General features: G+C 43.7%; 1 protein-coding gene across 4 annotated transcripts in view; it reads right to left on the minus strand.

Moving 5' to 3' along the window:
* The window catches only part of PTCHD1 (patched domain containing 1), a 571,764-nt gene that overhangs the window by 353,796 nt on the left and 195,595 nt on the right, over nucleotides 1-22,373 (minus strand). The window contains exon 3 of one of the 4 annotated variants that reach the window (XM_085620489.1): nucleotides 12,774-12,791. The exons of the other annotated variants lie outside the window; for them this stretch is intronic. Within the exon in view, the coding sequence (XP_085476615.1) occupies nucleotides 12,774-12,791 (18 nt within the window). The remainder of the gene's footprint in view (nucleotides 1-12,773; nucleotides 12,792-22,373) is intronic. 4 annotated transcript variants of the gene reach the window in all.

A 22,373-nucleotide genomic window follows, 5' to 3' on the forward strand; every position in this document is an offset into this window, starting at 1 on the left:
TCTCACTTACATCCTACATGGCTTTAGGCCTGGGAGGTCCACATCTGACCAATTCTTGAAGCCTCTATCTTATTATAAATAAGTACGATGTTGCACGGCCTGCATCTCTCTACTTGGTTTTTATGGACCTTACGTCCACATTTGACAGGGTAAATTATGCCAACTTGTGGGCTCTGTTGCTTGAGATAGTGGTGGAGACTAACTTGATAGCCTTATTGTCAATCCTGCATTCGCACACATTTGCATCCGTGCACCGCTTGCACCAACTAGCAGGGGGGTGCGGCAGGGGGGTATTCTTGCACTAATTTTGTTCACCATATACGTTAATGACCTTGATCAGGCCCTTCTTTTGGCTCAGGTTAACTGCCCTAGGTTGGGCCTGAGGTCACTCTCGGTATTGTTATTTGCACTCCTTATGGTCCGCACCGCCAGAGGGTTGCACCTCCTTCTTGATAAATGCGTTGCCTTTATGTATAGCCTTCACCTGGCAGCAAATTTTACGAAATTCCACCTTATGTTCATAGGTCCATTGTCTACCATTTCTAAGACCTTCAAGGTGGGCCATCACACCCTAGGCAAAGTCTCGTCCTTTCAATACCTAGGGGTGCTATTTGATGTTGAGAATGATTGGCAGACCCTGTTGGAGAGTAAAAAAGCAGAGCTCATTAAAGCCACAGGGGCTGTGGCCTGTTTTGCTCATAGGTTGGGCTCCTGATCTCTGCAAGTACTGATTAAAATTGACTATGCCAAGTGTGTGTCCCAGGCTGTGTACAGCAGTGAGATTTAGCGGTATGTGAAGACTGATATAATACAAATGGCAGAAAACAAATTCTTAAGACGACTGGTTCAGGTCCCACAATCTACCCCTCCCTGCTCAGTACATGCTGAACTTGGAATTAGTTTTCTTTGCGACTTACTGGCCCTTAGTCCTTTGCTCTGCTGGGTAAAAGTCTGTACAATGGAAGATCTTAAGCTTAATAGATTGATCCTATCGGATTGCTTGTCCCTAGACAGTGCACACAGAATTCCCTGGTAAGCCTATGTTAAAACTGCACTTAGGGCACTAGGTGTAATGAATCAGCAGTCTAGCTGAACTCGGCCAGCCCACGCCAGATACTGTTACACACACGCGCTCACGCCGGAAGGCCAGAGTGCACCAATAAAAGGGTGGGCGTGACCGCATGGGGTCAGTCCACACCAAGTGCAAATGCGTGTGGTGTGCCTTTCCTGCTGTGCTATCTAGCAGCCTTGCGACGCAGCCAGCGAGGCCCAGGGGCACCCCTGGCCAATGCAACACTGGTGACGAGGAGCAGAAACTGATCCACGCTCAGGTTTCCCCCACAACCAGGGGACAACTGTACCACCCAGGCGGGCGCAACCAACAGCATGCGTACCAAGCGATGCCCCACCCAGCTTGCATCACCGGCATTGAGGCTCACCCCCACGGGCGGTGCCAGGACGACACAGCAGCTGCGATCAGCATACCGCCATGCCCCTGAAATGAGCGGTGAGTTAGCAGGTAAGGTGAGCCCCTCCACAGTGCAGGACATGCACCGACCGCCTTCGCAGCCACTTGAGTAGAAGCCCATGTAGGCAGCAGACCAGAGCCACGCCCGAGCAGGCACGTGTTTTCTAGCCACAGCGTACCTGCATTACTCAGCAGAGTGGCACCACAACCGCGGAAGGCTCCCAGCCCCCAGACCTGGTCACACAGGACCAGCACACGATTAAACACTGCCAAACAGCACATAGCCTGTGTAAACAGCATTTGTCCAGGCACAGACACCACCAACAAAGCACAGGGGGGATAACGAGGCCCCAGCCCGAGTGATGGCACAACACCCTCCCACTGGCGTCCTACCCCCATTCAGTGAGGCAGCTGACCTCACCACAGCATCCCCCAGGTGGAAGACATGGCTGGGCCGTCTTGAAAATTATTTCATCGCTACCAGGAAGACGGATGGGGCCGTCAAACGATTGCTCTTGCTCCACTACACTGGAGAAGAGGTCTACCTGCTCTTTAAGCACCTGCCTAACGTCGGAGCCCCAACTGACTATGATGCAGCTGTGACTGCGCTCAATGCGCATTTCGACCACCAATTGAACCCCGACTTCGAGCGGTTCAAGCTGCGACTAGCCAGACAAAGGGAACATGATACATTCCACTCACGGCTGAGGGAGCTCACTAGCACGCACCTAGTGGATGAAAGGGCAGCGGAAGAAATCAGAGCACAGTTCATCTAAGGAATATGCAGCAAAGTGCTGTGAGGGCTCATACTGCGACAGCCGAATATACTGAAGAACGACATACTGGTCATGGCAAGGTCGCACGACCTGTCAGCTGCTCGGGCTGACGAGATGGATCTCGCACTGACATGCACGACTGAGAAGAGCACCACCATAAAAGTGGAACGAGCTGACGCCGTCAGGACATGTGACAGAAGCATCAAACCAAGGGACCGCCCACTGCAAGATCCGAAAGGTCAGTGTGGATACTGTGGGCATGAAGAACACCCACCCCAATCATGCCCAGCCCAAGGGATTCACACCTCCCAGTTTCGTCCAATCAGAGTGCTACCCTCAGGTTGCACGTACACGGTCTGGTCAGGTATTTAATTGGTCATGTGACAGCCTCCAGGGTTAGCTGTCAGATGCTTCGACGCTACCCTGGAGGTATGTCAAACCGCGCGGCTCGCGCTTTTGTTCTCTCAACGTGAGACACCTCTTCTCTGTCTCTCTGCCCAGCGCGTTTATTATTTTCTAAGGTTTTTAATGTTAAATTGTGCTGTTGGTGGACCCTACCCCCTCTCCCCCCCCGGGTCTCACTTTTAAAGCCGTTAATTTGGCTTTTTCAGCACTCGCCTTAATTTAAATAAACCCAATTGTTTTAATCTCCCAAGGGCATTACGTTTTAGGTATGTCCCGCCTTAACCACACCATGGGTGTTTTCGCCACGAATACGCCTCCTTTGCAATTCATTACTGTCATTTTCTAGCCCGATTCGAATCCTCATAAATCAATGGCTCTCGTAACACGCGCTTTAACCTGCATTAGCGCTGGCATTGAACCTTAACCCTATGGTGGCGTGCGTAAATTACAAAAGGGTTTACCGCTCTGGGTATGCCACGCAATTACAATGCGGCGATTGTATCGTGTATGTGCCTTTTGCAATATTGCAACAAGTCTTTGTGAGTTTTTGAGACTTTGTCCTTGAACTTTTGATTCCTTAGCTTTGGTTACGTTTGAACCTCTGCATATTCTGAATGCTTAGAAGCCATTACGAAATTTGAATTCGAGTTCTAATTCACAACACCCATTGGTGAGTACCTTATCATAGTGGTTAGGCGGTTACATTTCAATTTAAAAAGAAAGATCGTATCCAGGTACACTCCTTGTTTCTCCGTCTGTTTTTGTTGTAGGAGCCATGTGGGCCCATTTCCTAATTCTCCAGCACAAATCGTTTCTGCTGTGGCTGGTAATTAATATTTCAATTCACAAATATCACATTTAGTTGTTCAGCCAGACGCACCATATTAATTTTAACTATTGTCCTCAGGTGTAAACTTGTCTCCCCCTCTTCGGTCGTGATGAAGACCCCGCTCCCAAGAATTTCAATTTGCTGGTTCTTTTAGGGGTCGAAACGTCGACTGTTTTGTGTCTTTCTTCTAACATATGAGATGGACAGTGATTGTACAACTGCTCTCTTTATTTATGTTGTTGCATTTATGTTTCTTGCCATTGAAGTGGCAGGCAAGGTCTTCTATTTGATTGTGGATGTTCTCTAATACACGACCTTCCCCCCTCACACCGTCTGCACTTATCCCAAGTTGTTTGCACTTATCACTTCACATGCACCTGCTTAAACCAAAGATGATGATATTGACATGTTCTTTGTCCTTTGAAAGGTTGATATGTTGACCTAATTTTGTGGTCAAATGATTAAAATCTTGTCATTGATGCATTTACTAGGTTGTGTCATACATTTTGCATAATTTTTCCCAACAAATGTGCTTTCTAAATTGTTGAAAATTATTCCACTGTGACTGTTTTTTTTGTACTAATATATATACCCGAGTCCAGTGGTCTATCGGGTCACCCCATTGTTATATAACTACCTGCTCTTTAAGCACCTGCCTAACGTCGGAGCCCCAACTGACTATGATGCAGCTGTGACTGCGCTCAATGCGCATTTCGACCACCAATTGAACCCCGACTTCGAGCGGTTCAAGCTGCGACTAGCCAGACAAAGGGAACATGATACATTCCACTCATGGCTGAGGGAGCTCACTAGCACGCACCTAGTGGATGAAAGGGCAGCGGAAGAAATCAGAGCACAGTTCATCTAAGGAATATTTGCAGCAAAGTGCTGCGAGGGCTCATACTGCGACAGCCGAATATACTGAAGAACGACATACTGGTCATGGCAATGTCGCACGACCTGTCAGCTGCTCGGGCTGACGAGATGGATCTCGCACTGACATGCACGACTGAGAAGAGCACCACTATAAAAGTGGAACGAGCTGATGCCGTCAGGACACGTGACAGAAGCATCAAACCAAGGGACCGCCCACTGCAAGATCCGAAAGGTCAGTGCGGATACTGTGGGCATGAAGAACACCCACCCCAATCATGCCCAGCCCAAGGGAAGACATGCACCAACTGCGGCATCCCGAACCATTTCGCGTCGGTATGCAGGAGGAAGGCACAGAGGAAGGATGGGAGACGAAAAAAGCCGGTGCGCAAGCTAGTGCGACAGTTGTCAAGCGTTTCCCTTGCATCCTCCCAGGGAGGGAGAAAGAACGAGTGGAGCACCTACCAAGCTGACGACACCTCCTCAGAAGATGACGAACGAGAGACATACCTAGTCTCTTTCAAGCAGGCACTCAAAAGACGAAGGAGGGCTCAGCCCACGTGCACTGTGCACATTGTCGGATCAGAAGTAAGCACGGTAATGAACACTGGCGCGTCAGTTAACGTCATGAGGATTCAGCAGTACAATCGGTTGAAACCCGAACTCAGACCCTCCAAGACAAAGATCTTCGCATATGGGAGTGACTCACCATTGCCACTCCGAGGCAAGATGATCGTGCCCATACGGTCCGAAGATAACAAGATCATCACAGACATCCACATTATAAACCAGGAGGCAGATGCCCTGCTAAGCATCCACGCTGCGGAAGTTCTAGGGTTGTTAACATTTGCGAGGAGTGTGCAGGCGGACCAAACAAAGGAACTGCTGAGCCAATTCGGGAACCTATTCGAAGGACTAGAACGACTTAAAAAGGCTCCCATCAAACTGCACATTGACCCGTCTGTCAGGCCGGCGGCGCTGTGACACAGGAGAATCCATTTTCACCTCAAAACCCTTCTAGAACAGGAACTGCAAAAACTGGAAGACCAAGGGGTCATCGAGAAAGTGTCTGGGCCCACACCATGGGTATCCCCTATGGTGATTGTGGAAAAACCCCATCAGCCAAGAAAAATCAGACTGTGCATAGACATGCGTCTCCTGAATAAAGCCATCCGGCGCGAACGCCACATCACGCTGACAATGGATGACATAGTGGCCAACCACAACGGGTCCCGATGGTTTTCTAAACTGGATTTGAACGCTGGCTACCACCAGCTGGTATTGGCGAAGGAGAAACGCTATATTACCATGTTCAGTACCCACCTGGGACTCCGAAGATACAAACGCCTCAATTTTGGGATATCGTCGGCAGCTGAAGTATTCCAAGACGCATTGAAGGAGGTCCTGATCGGGCTGCCGTGCGTACTAAACTTTAAGTGATGACATTCTCATCCACTCCAGGACTGCCGAAGAGCACAACAAACACCTAAGAACCACGCTAAAGAGACTCCAGGACCATGGCGTCACTCTCCACAGAGAGGAGTGGCTGTTCTTCCAGAAGCAAATAGAATTATTCAGCTACACCTTCAACCAAGAAGGGATCCAGGTCGATCGCTGAAATCCCAGGCGATCAAAGACACCCCAACCCCACTGACGGTGGCAGAAGTACGAAGCTTCCTCAGGATGACCGCATACTGTGGCTGATTCATCCCCGATCTGGCTACCATTGTGGAGCCACTCCGGAACCTCACGTGCGCTGATGGCATGGGGCAATGGGGAACAACAGAAGAAACAGCATTCCAAGCGTCAAGAACACCCTCCTTGACCACACCATGCTAGTGTACTTCGACCCTGCCAAGCGAACTGATATACTAGTGGATGCCAGCCCCATAGGCCTCGGGCCATCCTCACTCAAGAACAAGAACCTGGAAGATGGACAGCCCTAGCCTATACCAGCAAGGTGCTCTCACCCACAGAAAGGCACTATGCATAAATCGAGAGGGAGGCTCTAGCCATCCGCTAGGCATACCACCATTTTCACTTATATGTTTGTGCCCAACCATTTAGGGTCATCACGGACCATCAACCTTTAGTGCAGCTGTTCAAAGGCTCAGCGCCCCATCCACCCCTACAGATTGAACAGTGGGCCATTGGGCTCCAGCAGTACGAGATGGAACTGGCCTATCGGTCTGGCGCCAAAAACCCAGCTGACTTTGTCTCGAGGCACCTGACCCCACAGGATGGTGGGGGAGAAGAATCAGACACAGAGGCAATAGAGGCACACTTGAATATTATCTCAACCATCACATGCCCCATGGCGCTGACGTTGGAAGATGTAGCCGCAGCAGCAGAGGGAGACCCGGTCATCTCTAATGTCCGTGCAGCTGTCCAAGGAGGACACTGGCATCAATTCCTTCAGTCCACCAACTCCTGGTCAGGCCCCGAGAAGGAAAGCCTCATGAAAATATGGAGGATCCAAAACGAACGGAGTGTCACTCAGGGCGGAATCCTACTGCCAGGGTTTCGAATCATCAACCCGGCATCTCTCCAACACCAGGCGACTCAGCTAGCCCATGGAGGGCACCAAGGGGTGGAAAAGATGAAAGCCTGCATGAGGGAAAGGTCTGGTTTCCTGGTCTGGAAGCCCGTGTTGAGGAAGCCGCCAGAAGATGCCTAGCCTGTCAAGTAACCAGCATGTCAGAGAGACCAGCGCCTGTCCAGACAGAAGAATATGGGATGGGTCCATGGGAGAAAGTGAGCATTGATTTTGGAAGTTTCCCAGATGGTCAGACGAACCTGGTTCTGATCGACAGCTACTCAAAGTACCCTCTGGTGGAGGTATCAGCTCTACCGCTTTCTCCCAAGTCGTCCCTGTGCTTGGGATGGGATGTAATGAGCCAGCGGTCTAGCTGAACTCTGCCAGCCCACGCCAGCTACTGTAACACCCACGCACTCACACTGGAAGGGGGGAGCACGCCAATAAAATTGTGGGCGTGACCGCACGGGGTCAGACCACACCAAGTGCAAATGCGTGTGGTGTGCCTTTCCTGCCATGCTATCTAGCAGCCTTGCAATGCAGCCAGCGAGTTTCAGGGGCACCCCCGGCCGATGCAACACTAGGGAGAGCAAATGCTTATTAGACACCTCAGTCCCTGTTGCCCCGGAACGTACAATGCAAAAAAATGTGTACCTTGATAAGGCATCATCAGCTAGAGAAGGGGATGAACTGATGAAACCCCTGGTGAGGGAACATATGCTCATAAAGTCTGTTCAAGGAAGGGAGCATTATTTAGTGCAGGTTCCCAACAGGCGAGACGGTTTCTTTTGGCCAGGTTCCGATTTAACCAGTTACATCACTTACAAAACAAAATCAATGTCCCGAGCAATGCTCATATAATAACGCCAATAATAAATCCACACAGTGGTCTTCTCTAATGTTCTTCTTGATACTTTATTATGCCAGATCTTGTCAGATGAGTACTTCAGTTCTTATTTTCTTTTTTTCAACAACAGATAGCCACCAAGCCAAAACGTGTTTCGTCTTATATAGGCATTCACCCAAGACTTCCTCAGGGCGTGGTCAATTATCTCCATGAGAATTGAAATAGTGATGTCTGTATCTGAAACACTAGGGAACTGTCATCAAAGCAAAGTAATGTCCATGTAGTTTGCAAGTCCTAAACAACGACACTGGATTTTCAAAGAAGAGTATTCTGATCGATAGGTTGAAGGTCATCCCAACTATTTGGAGAACCAAGGCGTGCAACGGAGAGTACTCCGTCTGCCAAGTCAGCGTGATGCATCACTTACTAGCCACACCCTGTGGCTGGGCCCACCCAGGCAGCAGGTCGCCCTGTGGACGCGAGACTAAGTCGCCTTAAGACACCTTAAACTTTGTCATGTTTTGTGAGCATTATAGTTGTGTTAGAAACAGGTTCCTACTACCACTGTTGAGAACATTGAGTTTACTCAAGTATACCCCGCTCTTATGTATTTACAATTGCTTCCAAACGGACATTGCTGTTGTAAATATTCTACGTGCAATTCTGGCATCTAGGCGCTGTTGGCATGACTGAATATTATCTGTATGTATCTGTTTTTTATTTTGTTTTTATAACATTTTTATGGTGTTTTTAATGTATATGTGTCTTATCCAAATGATTTTATAATTTGGTGTTTCGTACTTTTATGGTTGCTGTGTAGAACTGAATAAAGACTTTGTGATGATGATGATGATGATGACAACAGCTTCTCAGTTTCTCACCCGTGTAAACATTTTGTCATTTTTTCTTCTACAATTACTGCTAAAATGTAGCATATGTGTGTGTGTATGTGTGTGTGCCCACATGTCCAGACACACATACAGGTGGTATTTTGTGGACAATACTTCTAAGATTACTGTTCCTTAAGATAAGCATGACTAACACCAATCAAAGCTTTGTTCTAATCTTATGTGCAATCCTGTTTATGACAGGTGGGTACTTCTAAAGAGATGTCGTTTGGGGCAATTCAACCTCTGCTCATCTTACATTTTCTTCCGATTGCAAGATATATCAAATCTATTGAACAACGAATAAGGACTCTAGCCAAATCAAAGTTCTGCACCATCTGTAACCCAGAGGAAGAAGGCAGGACGTCTAACTAGGTTAGAGTTCTGATTCTGGTACCGAGAGAACAGCTAGCCTTACTGTCTGGAAAATAAGATCCATGTTAGCCCATGCGTTGGAATTGGAGGCATTTTATCATGGAGGCTGGGCTAGATAAGACATCTATCTGTATTATGTTTATAGAGGGATCAATTGTGCAAATATTAACTGTCCTGAAGATGGTCTAACGGACTTCTGCCACCAAGACCGAAACGTCGACACCGTCATCTAATTCCGTATTATTTGTTAATTACAGTTGATTTCTTTTCATTTATGAAATTAATCTCTGTTATAACTATCTGGAAATAGATGCTCTTTGATGAAATGTGGATCTAACTCAACCCATTTTTCATGTTACACTGCCTGAAATTTATTGTTTCCTTGTGTATCCCCTTTATTTTGATTTTGATTGATATATAAAAAGACTTGTGTTTTATTCACAATTCATTCCCGTGTGTGTAAATTTTTTCATCTTTCATAACATTCATTGTATGTGTATAATTGACCAAAAATACACTTCCAATCTGAACACCAAAGAAATTCGACTAAGTAACTTAAATAAAATCCCTTGTTGGCAATCCCACTACTTCGGGCTAGATAAGAAGCATGTATTGAATACTGCCTGCATGAACTATTTTAAACTGGCTAACTGATGAATGATGTCACAATAGAACTGAAAAACAAAGGAGACACATCAAACAACGCAGCATTCCAGAATGTCTATTGTGAGTTTTTGTCAGAAGTACAAGACTGGGAAAGGGATTTCTTTTTCTTTTTCAGCACTGGATGGCACATCTAAATATATCCTGTCATTTGGGTCTCACTAGCATTTCCAATCTCTATGCCAACATAGTAAACGGTGTGTATTATCTGGCTTGTAAGGGCATTGTAGCTAGGACTTGCTGCTGTGGGTGGCTGTCAATTCTGTCCCATATGTTGTCGGAGGTAACATGCAGTTATGTTGGTGCTGTTTCATAGTGAGGTAACCTGATCAGTTTCACGCATCCCATGCATTTTGGCTAAAATATTAAAACAAATCAATACTACATAAAGATTTAACCATGGAAATACTATGACATACATAGCTGACAACTCCCTTAGGTATTAGAAAGATTTGATACAAGGATACTCAGAGTTGGCAATGAAAAATCAATACAAGCATTTTAGTTCTTTTAAGATTCCCAAGTTACAGAGCTTGCCTGTAATATTGATCTTTTGTTATTGTGAAAGTTAGATTAGTCTACTTTAATTTGATCTCTAGAAAGAATGTGCCTCTAGGATATTTGTTGGACATTTGCTTGTGATTTTTCAATTTTCGATTGAACGAGATGCATGTTTTACCAGTAACTGGGACCCTGGCAACGACTACCAATGGAAATCAAGGTGTGCACTCTATTTGCACCCAGAATTAAAAGTCGGACCATACATGAGAAGATGTAGGGGCATGGAGTATCTAAGAAAACAATAGTCAACATCATTTTCTTCAAATTGTTTTTTTTTAGAATAGACACTTTTCCATACTGGATATCATGGAGTTCTGAGAAAGTATTATAAATAGTGATCTATTTTTAAGTCTTAAAGGCTGTGCCATTCAATATATTATTATTAAATCAGAAAGCACTATTTATATGTATGTGTCTCTTTACTGATGCCATTATTGATGCCTAGCCACCAGATCACTTTGATAAATACCTCAATTTTGATGATTGTTGCTATGAATCTTGCTGCGTATTTTTCAAATTATGTATGAACACTGATCGCAAAGTGATAAATCAATCAGCTATTGGTGAATGCTTATGTCAGAACTAAATGTCAGCCTCATCTTTGCACTTTTAGGTCTCGCATTAGCTAAGACCTTTTGATTTAAAATAAATAAATGTGTATAATATACATAGTTAAAGAGGCTTTCAGCCAGGTTGCTTCATCAATTGGTCTGTTGGTGTGCCATTCACATGTTGCTTCCACCACTGCAGCATACAGCATGGTCAGCCCACTTCAGCCACTGGCTAACTTTACTTCAATTGACTGCATTTTGCTCTTTCACAAGGAGCATATCCACATACAAGGTAGTTCTGTTCAGTGTCAGTTATTTTTACTTTATTGCTTTGGTGTTGCCTTTGTGTTCAGAGTCTGATAGAACAGAACACCACTTTCCACTAGCTCTTCCCTATTGAGCAAAGGGCAAAACCCAGCTTTATCAGTTGCTGACTCCTAGTAATAATGTTGCAAATTCCCTCTAGAGTGGCTTTTGTTTATCTGACTACTGCTATTTCACAGCTTACCAGATTGTGTCGATTTGAAACTGTTCTTCATTTTTTAGCATGTGCGAAATGAAGTACATTTGTAACTGAACTTCCATATGTCGTGCCGGTATGTATTTTAATTGAGAACTACAGTTATATTTGTAAACCAATTTAGTTTGTATATACTGCATGTATAGTTTTCTAGTTTGCTTTCAGTGCTTTTGTATTTCCTGCCTACATAGACAGTTAACTATTATGGGCCACATGTACGACCATTTCATTTTGTGACTCGAAAATTGCGATTTTTAGTGATTCGCAATTAGCGAGTCTCAAAATGAAATGTACTAATGTATCTCAGAAACATTTGCTGATTCCCAATGAGGCCACAAATGACTTACCTCATTAACATTCATGAGGTAGGTCTCAATTTGCGACTCTTTGGGAATGGCCTGTTACCACAGGGATGGTGGCCTGCTGGGGACAGCAGACCACCATTTCTTTGATTGCTTTTTAAGTAAAACATTTTTTTTGTTAAATGCAGCCCATTTTCTTGAAAGGAAAACGTGACTCATTAAAAAAAAAAAAGTGAAAAGTTTCATTTTCATTTTTCGAGAGTAGACAGTGGCCCGTGGGACCACTTCCTGCTCTAAAAACAGTTTGGTGTCCACATCCCAAAGGAGAAGGGGTCCCTTGGTTACCCCTTCCCAATTGTGTATGGGTTACCACCTCCTTCACGGTGTCGGTAAAGGCTGAATGCTTTGCGACGCATTTTGGTTGCAAAACATTCATACATGCCCCTGCGACTAGCTATTAGGAAGGGACGCCCTTGACACAGACCTTCCTAATAGTGACTCACAAACCCTATTTTGAGAGTCAGTAATAGGTTACTGACTCGCAAAATATGATTAGTAGATGCCAGTAGCCATTTTAGTGATCGCAACCTGCCCGATTGTCCTTTTGCAATTGCTAAAATCTGTTGTACATCTTGATCTATATTACTAATATTAGCTCTGTCCTTTAATTCAAATTCCTGATCTGTCTGTCTGTCTGTCTGTCTGTCTGTCTGTCTGTCTGTCTGTCTGTCTGTCTGTCTGTCTGTCTGTCTGTCTGTCTATCTATCTATCTATCTATCTATCTATCTATCTATCTATCTATCTATCTATCTATCTATCTATCTATCTATCTATCTATCTATCTATCTATCTATCTATCTATCTATCTATCTATCTATCTATCTTTCTATCTATCTGTTCTGTCTGTCTGTCTGTCTGTCTGTCTGTCTGTCTGTCTGTCTGTCTGTCTGTCTGTCTGTCTGTCTGTCTGTCTATCTATCTATCTATCTATCTATCTATCTATCTATCTATCTATCTATCTATCTATCTATCTATCTATCTATCTATCTATCTATCTATCTATCTATCTATCTATCTATCTATCTGTTCTGTCTGTCTGTCTGTCTGTCTGTCTGTCTATCTATCTGTCTATCTATCCCTCTGTCTTTACAACACGATTGATAATTGCAATACTAGCTACATGTACGACCCTTTCAATCTGTCTTTGCAGGCTTCTTTGTCTGTCTGTCTTTGTAAGGCTTTCTATGTATAAGAAAGTTTTACAAATGTATTACAAAGAAGCATTAGCATAGGCAAGAGGCTGGCAGCCAATGCTAGAATGATTGGCATTTATAGGTCTGTTGTTAGCCAAGACATTTAATTTTATTACCAATTATGCTTATAACACAGTTACTTAAAGGGGTTTTCAGACAGACTTCATCCATTAGTCTGCTGTTGTGTCATTGACATTTTTCCCCCAGCCACTGCAGGACGCATCATGAGGCAGGGGCTTAGCACACTTTAGCCACTGGTTGATTTCACTTTAGTTACAGCATGCTGCCCTTTCACAAGGAACACAACCACATACAAAGCTGCCTCTTCGGCGTCAGGGGCTAATTTGGTAAAGTGAGCTTTTTTGAAAGCATAACAATATTTTTGGCTATAGCCAATGATTTTACCCAGATCAGTGATGGTCCAGCTGCCTTCCCAACAATAACGTTTTCAACAAATAGTGACAGAAAAAGACAAGAATTGCCAATGCCAAAGGCTGGTGTAGTAATGAAGATCAAGTATCCGAGATGTAGTTTAAGATGATTTATTTAGTCTTAGTTGAAGGTTGGAAAGTTCATGTAGAGCAACCCCATCAGAAGCAGCCTGCCTGCTGCTCATTCCATACTCCAACTGTCACACCTCCTCTCCCAGGCACCTAAACATTCCATTCATCATCACCACACCAACATTCCATGCAGCACATCCACACTGGCTGAGCTGCTAGAGAGAAAGCAACAGGGGAGAAGGATAAATACATATACAGGATAATACATATCCTCCCCCTTTATATAACACAAAAAATGAAACTGCAAAACGGGATAAAATATTTACAAGAAGAAGCATGAAAATACAAAAATGCAAGAAGGAATAAAGCATTACCCAGAAGAACCATAAAAAAACGTTGAGAAAAATACAAAAGATAGATAGATAAATATACAATGAAGAGCAACAATATAGCATTGAAAATATATTAAGAAGATGCATAGACAAATATACAAGAGAAAATGAAGAAGATGCATAGATAAATAAAATTGAAGAAGATGCATAGATAAGTATACAAGATAATATATCACACATCCTCCCTCTGTATAACATTAATAAAATATGGCAGAAGAAACAGCATATTATATAACAAACACAATAGCACCTATGACCACAACCAACCACACCCACTGGCCAGACAAGCATGAGAGGAGGCACAACACAGCACAACATGAACAACTGCTTGAAAGACACACACAGATATGTATAACATAAAAGTAATGGGTGTAGTACACCCGACAAAAAGTGTCCCCAAACAAGGGCAAGTAAGTAACACGTAACATCAGGTGATATACACACAACAAACATCCAACAAGTAAGGAAAGGCAACGAACACTATAGAAATGGGTGACTCCCACCCATACGGCCACTCCTCATGCAAAGGCAGTAGCAAACAATTTAGATATGTGAAACATCCCACTAATAAGGGCATGTAGCAAACAATGTAGATATGTAAAAACACCCCTCTAGTAAGGGCATGGAGCAAACAATCTAGATAAGGGTGATGGGCACCCATATAACCATCCCTCCTGTAAGGACAGTAGCATGCAATGCGGATATGTGTGACATCCACCCATATAACCCTCCCTCATGTGAGGGGCATGTACCAGCAATGTTGAAATGAGTGACTACCACCCACCACAATAATTCCCCTGTGTAGAAATTGGACTTCCACCCATTACGCCAACCTGCATGCAAGGGCATGTAACGTCAAACATAGAAATGAGCGACTATCACCCACTAATCCATCCCTCATGTAAGGGCACACAGGCAAAACTAAAGAAATGGCCAATTCCCGCCCACAGAGTAATCCCATGTGTAAGGGATTTGTAAAGTTGAATGCTGAAATTTCTCAAAAATTCCCATCACAACTCATAAAAATAGACACTAACTCAACAGAAGCTTGCTCACCGTAAAGAAACATACACCATTAAGACATATTGGCTGAAAACAGTGATACAGTGACACTGCCATGAATATCAATAGCAACCAATCTTCCCACACACATAGGGCATTAAACAACAGAGTATACAATACACTTCTTTGAAACTGAACGTGAAGCCCACACTAAATCAATGGACCTAAAGCACGACACACACATAAAACATAATTACTCAAACAAACAGGGCACTATAGGTATAATGATACCAGCAAGGAAATACATGTAACACCAATTGAAGTAGTGAGCATCGCCTTGGACAGTATAAAGGTATGTGAATGACAACTATATAATGAACATGCATCCTACATGACAAGCAACTGCATAAAATGAAAACTAAGCAATGGGACAAGCAAAAACAACAAATGACATATACTTGAACAAAAGGCATACATTTGTAATAAGGAAGAACAGCTATAAAGCTGGAAACCTAGGATATTATCACTGGCAAGGGACATCTCACCCCAATCCCACTGGCGTAACGAAACTTGAGGGGGCCTCCCTGCAAGGCACTTGGAAGGGCCCCCTCTGGGCTCAATCAGGAGCTTTGCAGCCAGAGTGCTGTACTGAGAAGGGCCCCCTGGAGCTTGGGGGCCCCCTCACACCGCGGGGGCTGCAGGGGCCTGTGTTACGCCCCTGCCCAAGCCGTAAGTAGTGTTACACCACAATTGGTCTGCTTCACAATGCACCAACCGTCAAATAAGACGTGGTCATGAACTCAGACAACCTTTTGCTGTGAGGTTTATTTATTTTTTATTTATTTATTTTAGTTTTATATAGCGCTGGCTAGACCTGGAGGTATCAGAGCACTTTACATAAGGAACAGCGAGTTGCAGTTTACAAAAATGTTACATAAGTTACACAGTGATTACACAGTAACAACAGGAGTTACTAGAAAATAGCACATAAGGACACATGATGAAGCCACAGTAACACAGTAGTATGCATTACTAGTGCGTGGTGTAACAGAGAGAGGGAAAGGAAAACTGGGGGGCGGAGTACCGATAGAGTCAAGGCAGACAGGAGGGGGAAAGTCCATCAGGGGGAACCAAGCAGTCACTGTGGAAGACAGATAAACCAAGAAGAACCGTGAAAAACAATGTCCGATGTCCGGCTGGGTAGCTGACGGCCAAGGGTTGAACCAGAACCAGACTCCTCTATAGCTGCATAGGACAGCTCCACCAGGCAACGGCCAAGGGTACTCGGTCTCTGAGGTAAGTACAAACAGTTTAGGTTTCTGCCCATGGGGCATCGTCAGAGTTCTATCGACGGTAGCTGTCCCGGTGTTACTAGGAAGCACTGTCAGCCTCATCCTTCAACTTGCCCCATGAGAGGAGAGGTGGAAGGGACAGCTCCGAAGGGAAGCAGATTGACCCCAATTCCCAGAAGCAGAATTGAGAGTAAGGCAATTGAGAGAGAGGCAATTGAGAGGTTGGCACTACTACTCCAGAGAACATGATGAAAGAACATATCGATACCAGGCAAAACACGATTGCAACTCTGGACACTGTAAGACAGTTCTCGATCTACTAGTACAAACAAATAAAGTTACTTGCAGATCGTTGAACAAACCTGGTACAACGTGTGCCAGTTCTCGCCTACAAAACATTTCTTTGCTTTGATGAGCATGGTTCAAGAGGGTTTGTTTATCACAATGCATGCTAAAAACATAACAAAACAAACAAAATTTGTGCCTACTCCTCGAGCTTCCCAGTGTAGTGTACCTGCATCGCACAGAACAAAGATGGCCCTGCGTAAATGAGCCCAGCGTCGGCTGACTCAAGGTGCATGCATGCACCAAACCTTGCACATGCAGCACGCGTTCCTGAGGCGACGTTACTATTGGCACAGATGGATCTTCCTTTGGCCCCCGCTCCATGAGTACGACTGTCGGCATCCTCGCAGCCACTATGACACAGGTAAACCTCACACCTACCTCGCTCATGAATAACGGTGCAATCTGGGTATCACGCACGATCGCGATGGCACAGTAAACAAGCACTTAGGCTCACAATCTTCAATACTGCCAAAATAGTCAAAACTGCGCACACCGATGGAGCTTATAGTTGGTGTGACTTCTTGCCAAACACTTCTCCGTGACCTCTAGACAATCCTTATGATGTTATATTGACATAATGCCACTAGTATAAGCTGTCCAACAACATCTGTTAAATAAATACGGCTGGCTTCTTTCAAGAAAGAATCAATGTACTCAACTTTGTCTTCTTACACGTTGAAACTCAGGAACGTACATGATAGAAACACGCCCAGTTTGGGGCCGTCTGGTATGAAGGACACTGGTGGGGCTGTAGGGCTGGAGGGCATTCTGTCTGTTTCCTCACATTTTTCTTCAAAGTTACTTTCGCTGTGTTTCGTTAGGCTTTAATTTATTTAGTGGTTTCGTCTGTAGAATCCTACCACGCAGGGTTTCTTTTTCTTTAAATCGTCTCCATAAATGTAGTAATGAAGATCAGGTAGCCGAGATGTAGTTTAAGATGATTTATTTAGTCTTAGTTGCAGGTTGGAAATTTCATGCAGAGCAGCCCCACCAGGACCAGCCTGCCTGCTGCTCAGCCCATACTCCAACTGTCACACCTCACCTCCCAGGCACTCAAACATTCCATTCATCATCACCACACCAACATTTCATGTAGCACATACACACTGACTGAACATCTAGAGAGAGAGAGAGCAACAGGAGATAAGGAAAGATGTGTACATACGATACTACAGATGGCACCCAACGCAGACCTATTGGCTTTGCCAATGCTTGTTTTGTCTTGCATTCATTTTCTATTGCAAGTAATTATTTTTATTTCAACTTTTCTTACTGTTCAAGATGGTGAATTAGATTGTTGTTACAACAGGTCAATTCCCTTTTACCTTTTCTTTCTCCATTTATTTTATTTCCCTCACCATCTTCGTAATGGTCTTCAACATTTTCAAACCCATCTTCCCCATTTTTTCCCCTTCATCACTTCCCTCGCTAACAAACCACTGACTTATTCCCTTAAGAGTAATTCACTGTTATGTGTCTAAATGAGCAAAACATGTCTGCTAAACTTCAATATGGCAATATTATCTAGTCCTTTTGACACATACATGACCTTTAGTTCTGTACAGTTGTTATTCCATTGCCTGTGCATAGGTTCAACTTAAAACACATAATTGCCTTTTGTGTTGTAAATGTTCTTATGAAAGTTGTGAAAAATTGGGTTTCTGATTGACTAGGGTGTGAGCCCTAGTCAAGCAGCAACCACAATCCTTGTCAGGGTAAGGCACAAACAAACCCTAAATTAACCTGTGCTCAACTCCCTGGTAGCTTGGCACAGTGCAGTCAGGCTTAACTTTGAGGTAATGTGTAAAGTATTTGTGCAACACATCATACAGTAAAATGATAGAACCAGAGATATGAATTTTTAACGATTTTAGCAAAAATAGTGCCAAAAGGCACAAAGCGCCAACTCGGGATATCTGGTTTCTTTGGACTGGGTCAGAGTCACACTTCCAGGCTGACCATGATGGAGCGCCGGTTGGATATAGTCACCAAGTTGAACCTGCTGAAGTTTACCTTCTCAAGTACATGCTAGAGGCCGCTTTGTGTTAAATAGGGCCGCTAGGAGCATGGAGAGCAACTTGGGAGGCTGTCGGCGAAGTACTTTGAGCCGGCCAGCTTCACAGTGGGTGTTGCTGGAGCTTCGCGTTGGCGATCTCTGCGAGCGGTTGATGCTGCAGTGTGAAGAGTCGAGCTGACAGAGCATGGTACTGATTTGTGGTGCGAGCCATGAGGTCTTGCTACGAACTGGCCCATTCACGGTTGCGAAGAGCCCAAAAGCTTGATTTTAGTACCCTTGAGCAACACTGAGGTTTCAGGACCTGAGAGACATCACTTGGGGGCCAGGAACATGCTGTAGCTGGGTCCAGGGACTGGTGCAGGATGTTGGAGAGTAATGACAAAAACTCCTAGGCAATATCAATAAAGTAAACAAATTACACAATATCTACGACAATAAGAAGACCAAGGAAGACGGAAAAAATATGTTCAAATTTGTTACTATTTTAATAATTTCTTCTCATATTATTTAAACAAATGATATTTATACAAAACATCTAAAAAATGAAACAATATTTAACACATTACATTTAATCAATATGTATAAATAAAAAGTTAAAAAGTGGCAATATCTTTATTAACTCAACCCGCGTTTCAGCGTATACAAGGCCTTCTTCAGGAAAGCCACACAATTATAGATCCCGTTTCAAGGTGATGTGTTCCTAGTGATTAAAACTTGCAACTCCATAGTTGGTGGATGTCTTTAATTCTAATAAAAGGTCTGATGTCTGGTTGTCAAACAAGCTTCATATAAGTCTTTGGAAAAGCAGTATCACTGATACTCTTTTCCGAAGGCATCACCGGCAGCCATCCTTAGCCTGGTCCTACTTGAAGCCTCCTTTTATCAGATAAGTCCTTTACTATGTATGCTTATTGAGCTACATATTTGGACCACTATCACATATCCAGTGCTTGTTCCAGTTTCTTCGTTGAATTTCTTCTATTGCAAGAGGCTTTCCAGAGTATCATTTTACTGATTTTAACATTAAGTAGGACCAGTCCGCATTTCCAATATACTTATTTGAAGCTTGTTTGACAACAAGACATCAGACCTTTTCGTGAAACTGTTGATTATAAAATTAATAAGACATTGTAGCACATCCGGTGCATTGCATTCATCAGCCATTTATTAGAATTAAAGACATCCACCAACTATGGAGTTGCAAGTTTTAATCACTAGGAACTCATCACCTTAAAACGGGATCTATAATTGTGCGGCTTTCCTGAAGAAGGCGTTGTATACGCCGAAACGCGCGTCGAGTTAATAAAGATATTGCCACTTTTTAACTTTTTATTTATACATATTGATTAAATGTAATGGGTTAAATATTGTTTCATTTTTTAGATGTTTTGAATAAATATCATTTGTTTAAATAATATGAGAGGAAATTATTAAAATAGTAACAAATTTGAACATATTTTTTCCGTCTATCTTGGTCTTCTTATTGTCGTAGATATTGTGTAATTTGTTTACTTTATTGATATTGCCTAGGAGTTTTTGTCATTACTATTCAAGTCCCTTTCCTAGGAATTGAACTATCCATTGTTCAGGGGGTCCTTGTTTTTTCTCATTTGCAGGATGTTGGAGAGCCTTTTAGTCCCTGTCACACAGATCAGGAGGCCAGCAGACTATCCTTTAGAGCCACTCTGTGGTCCTGGGTTCAAGGTGAAGTTACTGGTCCAGTTCTTCTCCCTAAGGCAAGAGGGCAGCAGGCAGAAGGTCAGCACAGCAGGGCAGTGGTTCCTCCAAATCAGCAGTCCAGCACAGTGGCAATCCTTTCAATAGGACAGCAGTCCTTTCAACTGCACAGCAGTCCTTCTTCCTGACAGGGTATCCACAGGTCCAGAAGTGTACTGAAGAGTCGGTGTCTAAGGTCTATGTACATACAGTTGTGTCTTTGAAATGGGGAGAAGCTTCTAGAGGTTTGCCTTTGATGTGAACAGATGCCCTGCCTTCTTGGCCCTAACTCAAGACCAACTACAGAGGTATGCAGCCCTTTGTGTGGAGATAGGACACAGCCTATTCAAGTGTAAGTGAGGCTGGGCCCAGTTCCTCCCACCCATTCCGCCAGTGATTGCCCATCCAGTCACACCTAAGCTCCCCATTGTGTGTGGCTGTCTAGGAGGAATACACATAGCCCAACTATCACCCACACCCAGTCATGTGACCCAGAGACAGGCTGCAGGCACCAAATGGCTAAGAAAGGAAAATGCAAACGTTCTAAAAGTGGCATTTCCAGAAGTGCAAGTTAAAATCCAACTTCGCCAAACATTAGGATTTTTAAATGTGATTCCAGACACACCAAACATAAAGGGGTCATCTGTTCCAATTTGAAATTACACTTATAAAATGTAATAAGGCAACTCCAGTGTTATCCAATGGGAGAGGTAGACCTTGCAGTAGTGAAACACACATTTAAGAGTTTTTACTACCAGGACATGTAAAACTAAAATGTACATGTCCTACTTTTTAAATACATTTCACCCTACCCTCTGAGTTGTCCTACCTTAGGGTGATTTATATGCATTCAAAAGGAAGGTTTGGGCTTGACAAAGGCTTTATGTTGCCTGGTTGCTATGACAGTTTAAAACTGCACACACAGTCTCTGCAATGGCAGACCTGAGAGATGTTTAAAGGGCTACTTAAGTGGGTGGCACAATCAGTGCCGAATGCCCAATTGTAGCTTTTAAGTTTAAGGCCCTGGGCATGGGTAGTGCCTCCTTACAAGGGACTTGCAAGTAAATAAAATATGCCAATTGGGCATAAGCCAAACTAACATGTTTTAAGAAGAGAGCACAACCACTTTAGCACTGGTAAGCAGTGGTAAAGTGTGCAGAGTCCTAAGGCTAACAAAAACGCATTCAGCAGAAATAGGAGGAGGAAGTCAAGAAAGTATGGGGATGACCCTTCAGAAAGTGCCAAGTCCAGGATAGGCCCATTGTTAATTGATACATGCGCTCAAACGTATTGACATTCTAGGTAAACTAGGCAAGAGTTTTGAATTGTCTTGAACACTCTTCAGTACAGGAAAATATATTTTAGCAATGTGTTTCTCTTTTTATATGCCACTTCTTTTATTTTATACAAAATTCCATTTTCGGTATGTGAACATGGATACATTTTTATAAAAATGTTGTTACTTTTATATTTGTATTAGGGTTGGATAAGGTAAGAGTTGTAAAAAAAAGCTGCAGTGCTCTTGCATCTGCGCTAATTATATGTCCTAGTTTACCTATTCATGTGTCTGGGAACTTTAGCAATTTGACAGTCCATTTTCTCAAGATGTATGTGTATCAATGTGTCCCACATGGTAAAGTGTGTGTTAATAACAGTTGCAAAAAATCTTAATAATTAGACTCCTGACCTAACACAAGAAACAGTCTGCTTGAACTTTTTCTATTTAATAGTAGCAATTCCCCTAATCTCAGACAGACTTTAAGTCATACTCTGGCACAGCCACCTCGTGGTAGGGATTTCATCTCATTCACTGGGACATTTGTGCCTCAGAGGCTGTTTAGGTGAAGGGGACTATGAAATGTGCACTCAATAGGCCTGCTGTGTATAGGGTTGAGGCAGTGGGATCCTGAGGGAGGCAGTGACTGATATGCGTGTGGCAATAGATTCCTGAGTGTTACACAGAGGGGGACTAAGAATGATGTCCAATAGGTTTGAGCCTTGAACCCTCCATCCAAGCCTTTACGCTTAATTTCAAATCACTATGATTGACTGACTGTTGAGTTGTTCCACTGGTTCTAAAGTGTATTTAGGGAGACTTCAGGTGGTATACTACAATGTGGTAGGGCTAGCAAAGGCAGACTCGGTGTCTGAAGAAGGGGAGAATATTATGCTTCCCACTGCTGCTTTAGTTTGCCAAGTTAGGGGAAGGTATCACTACAGAACCGTGGAATGCAGGTGGCCTTTTCTTTTCCTCTCT

Source organism: Triturus cristatus, chromosome 8 (assembly GCF_964204655.1).
Source record: "Triturus cristatus chromosome 8, aTriCri1.1, whole genome shotgun sequence".
Classification (NCBI taxonomy): Eukaryota; Metazoa; Chordata; class Amphibia; order Caudata; family Salamandridae; genus Triturus; species Triturus cristatus.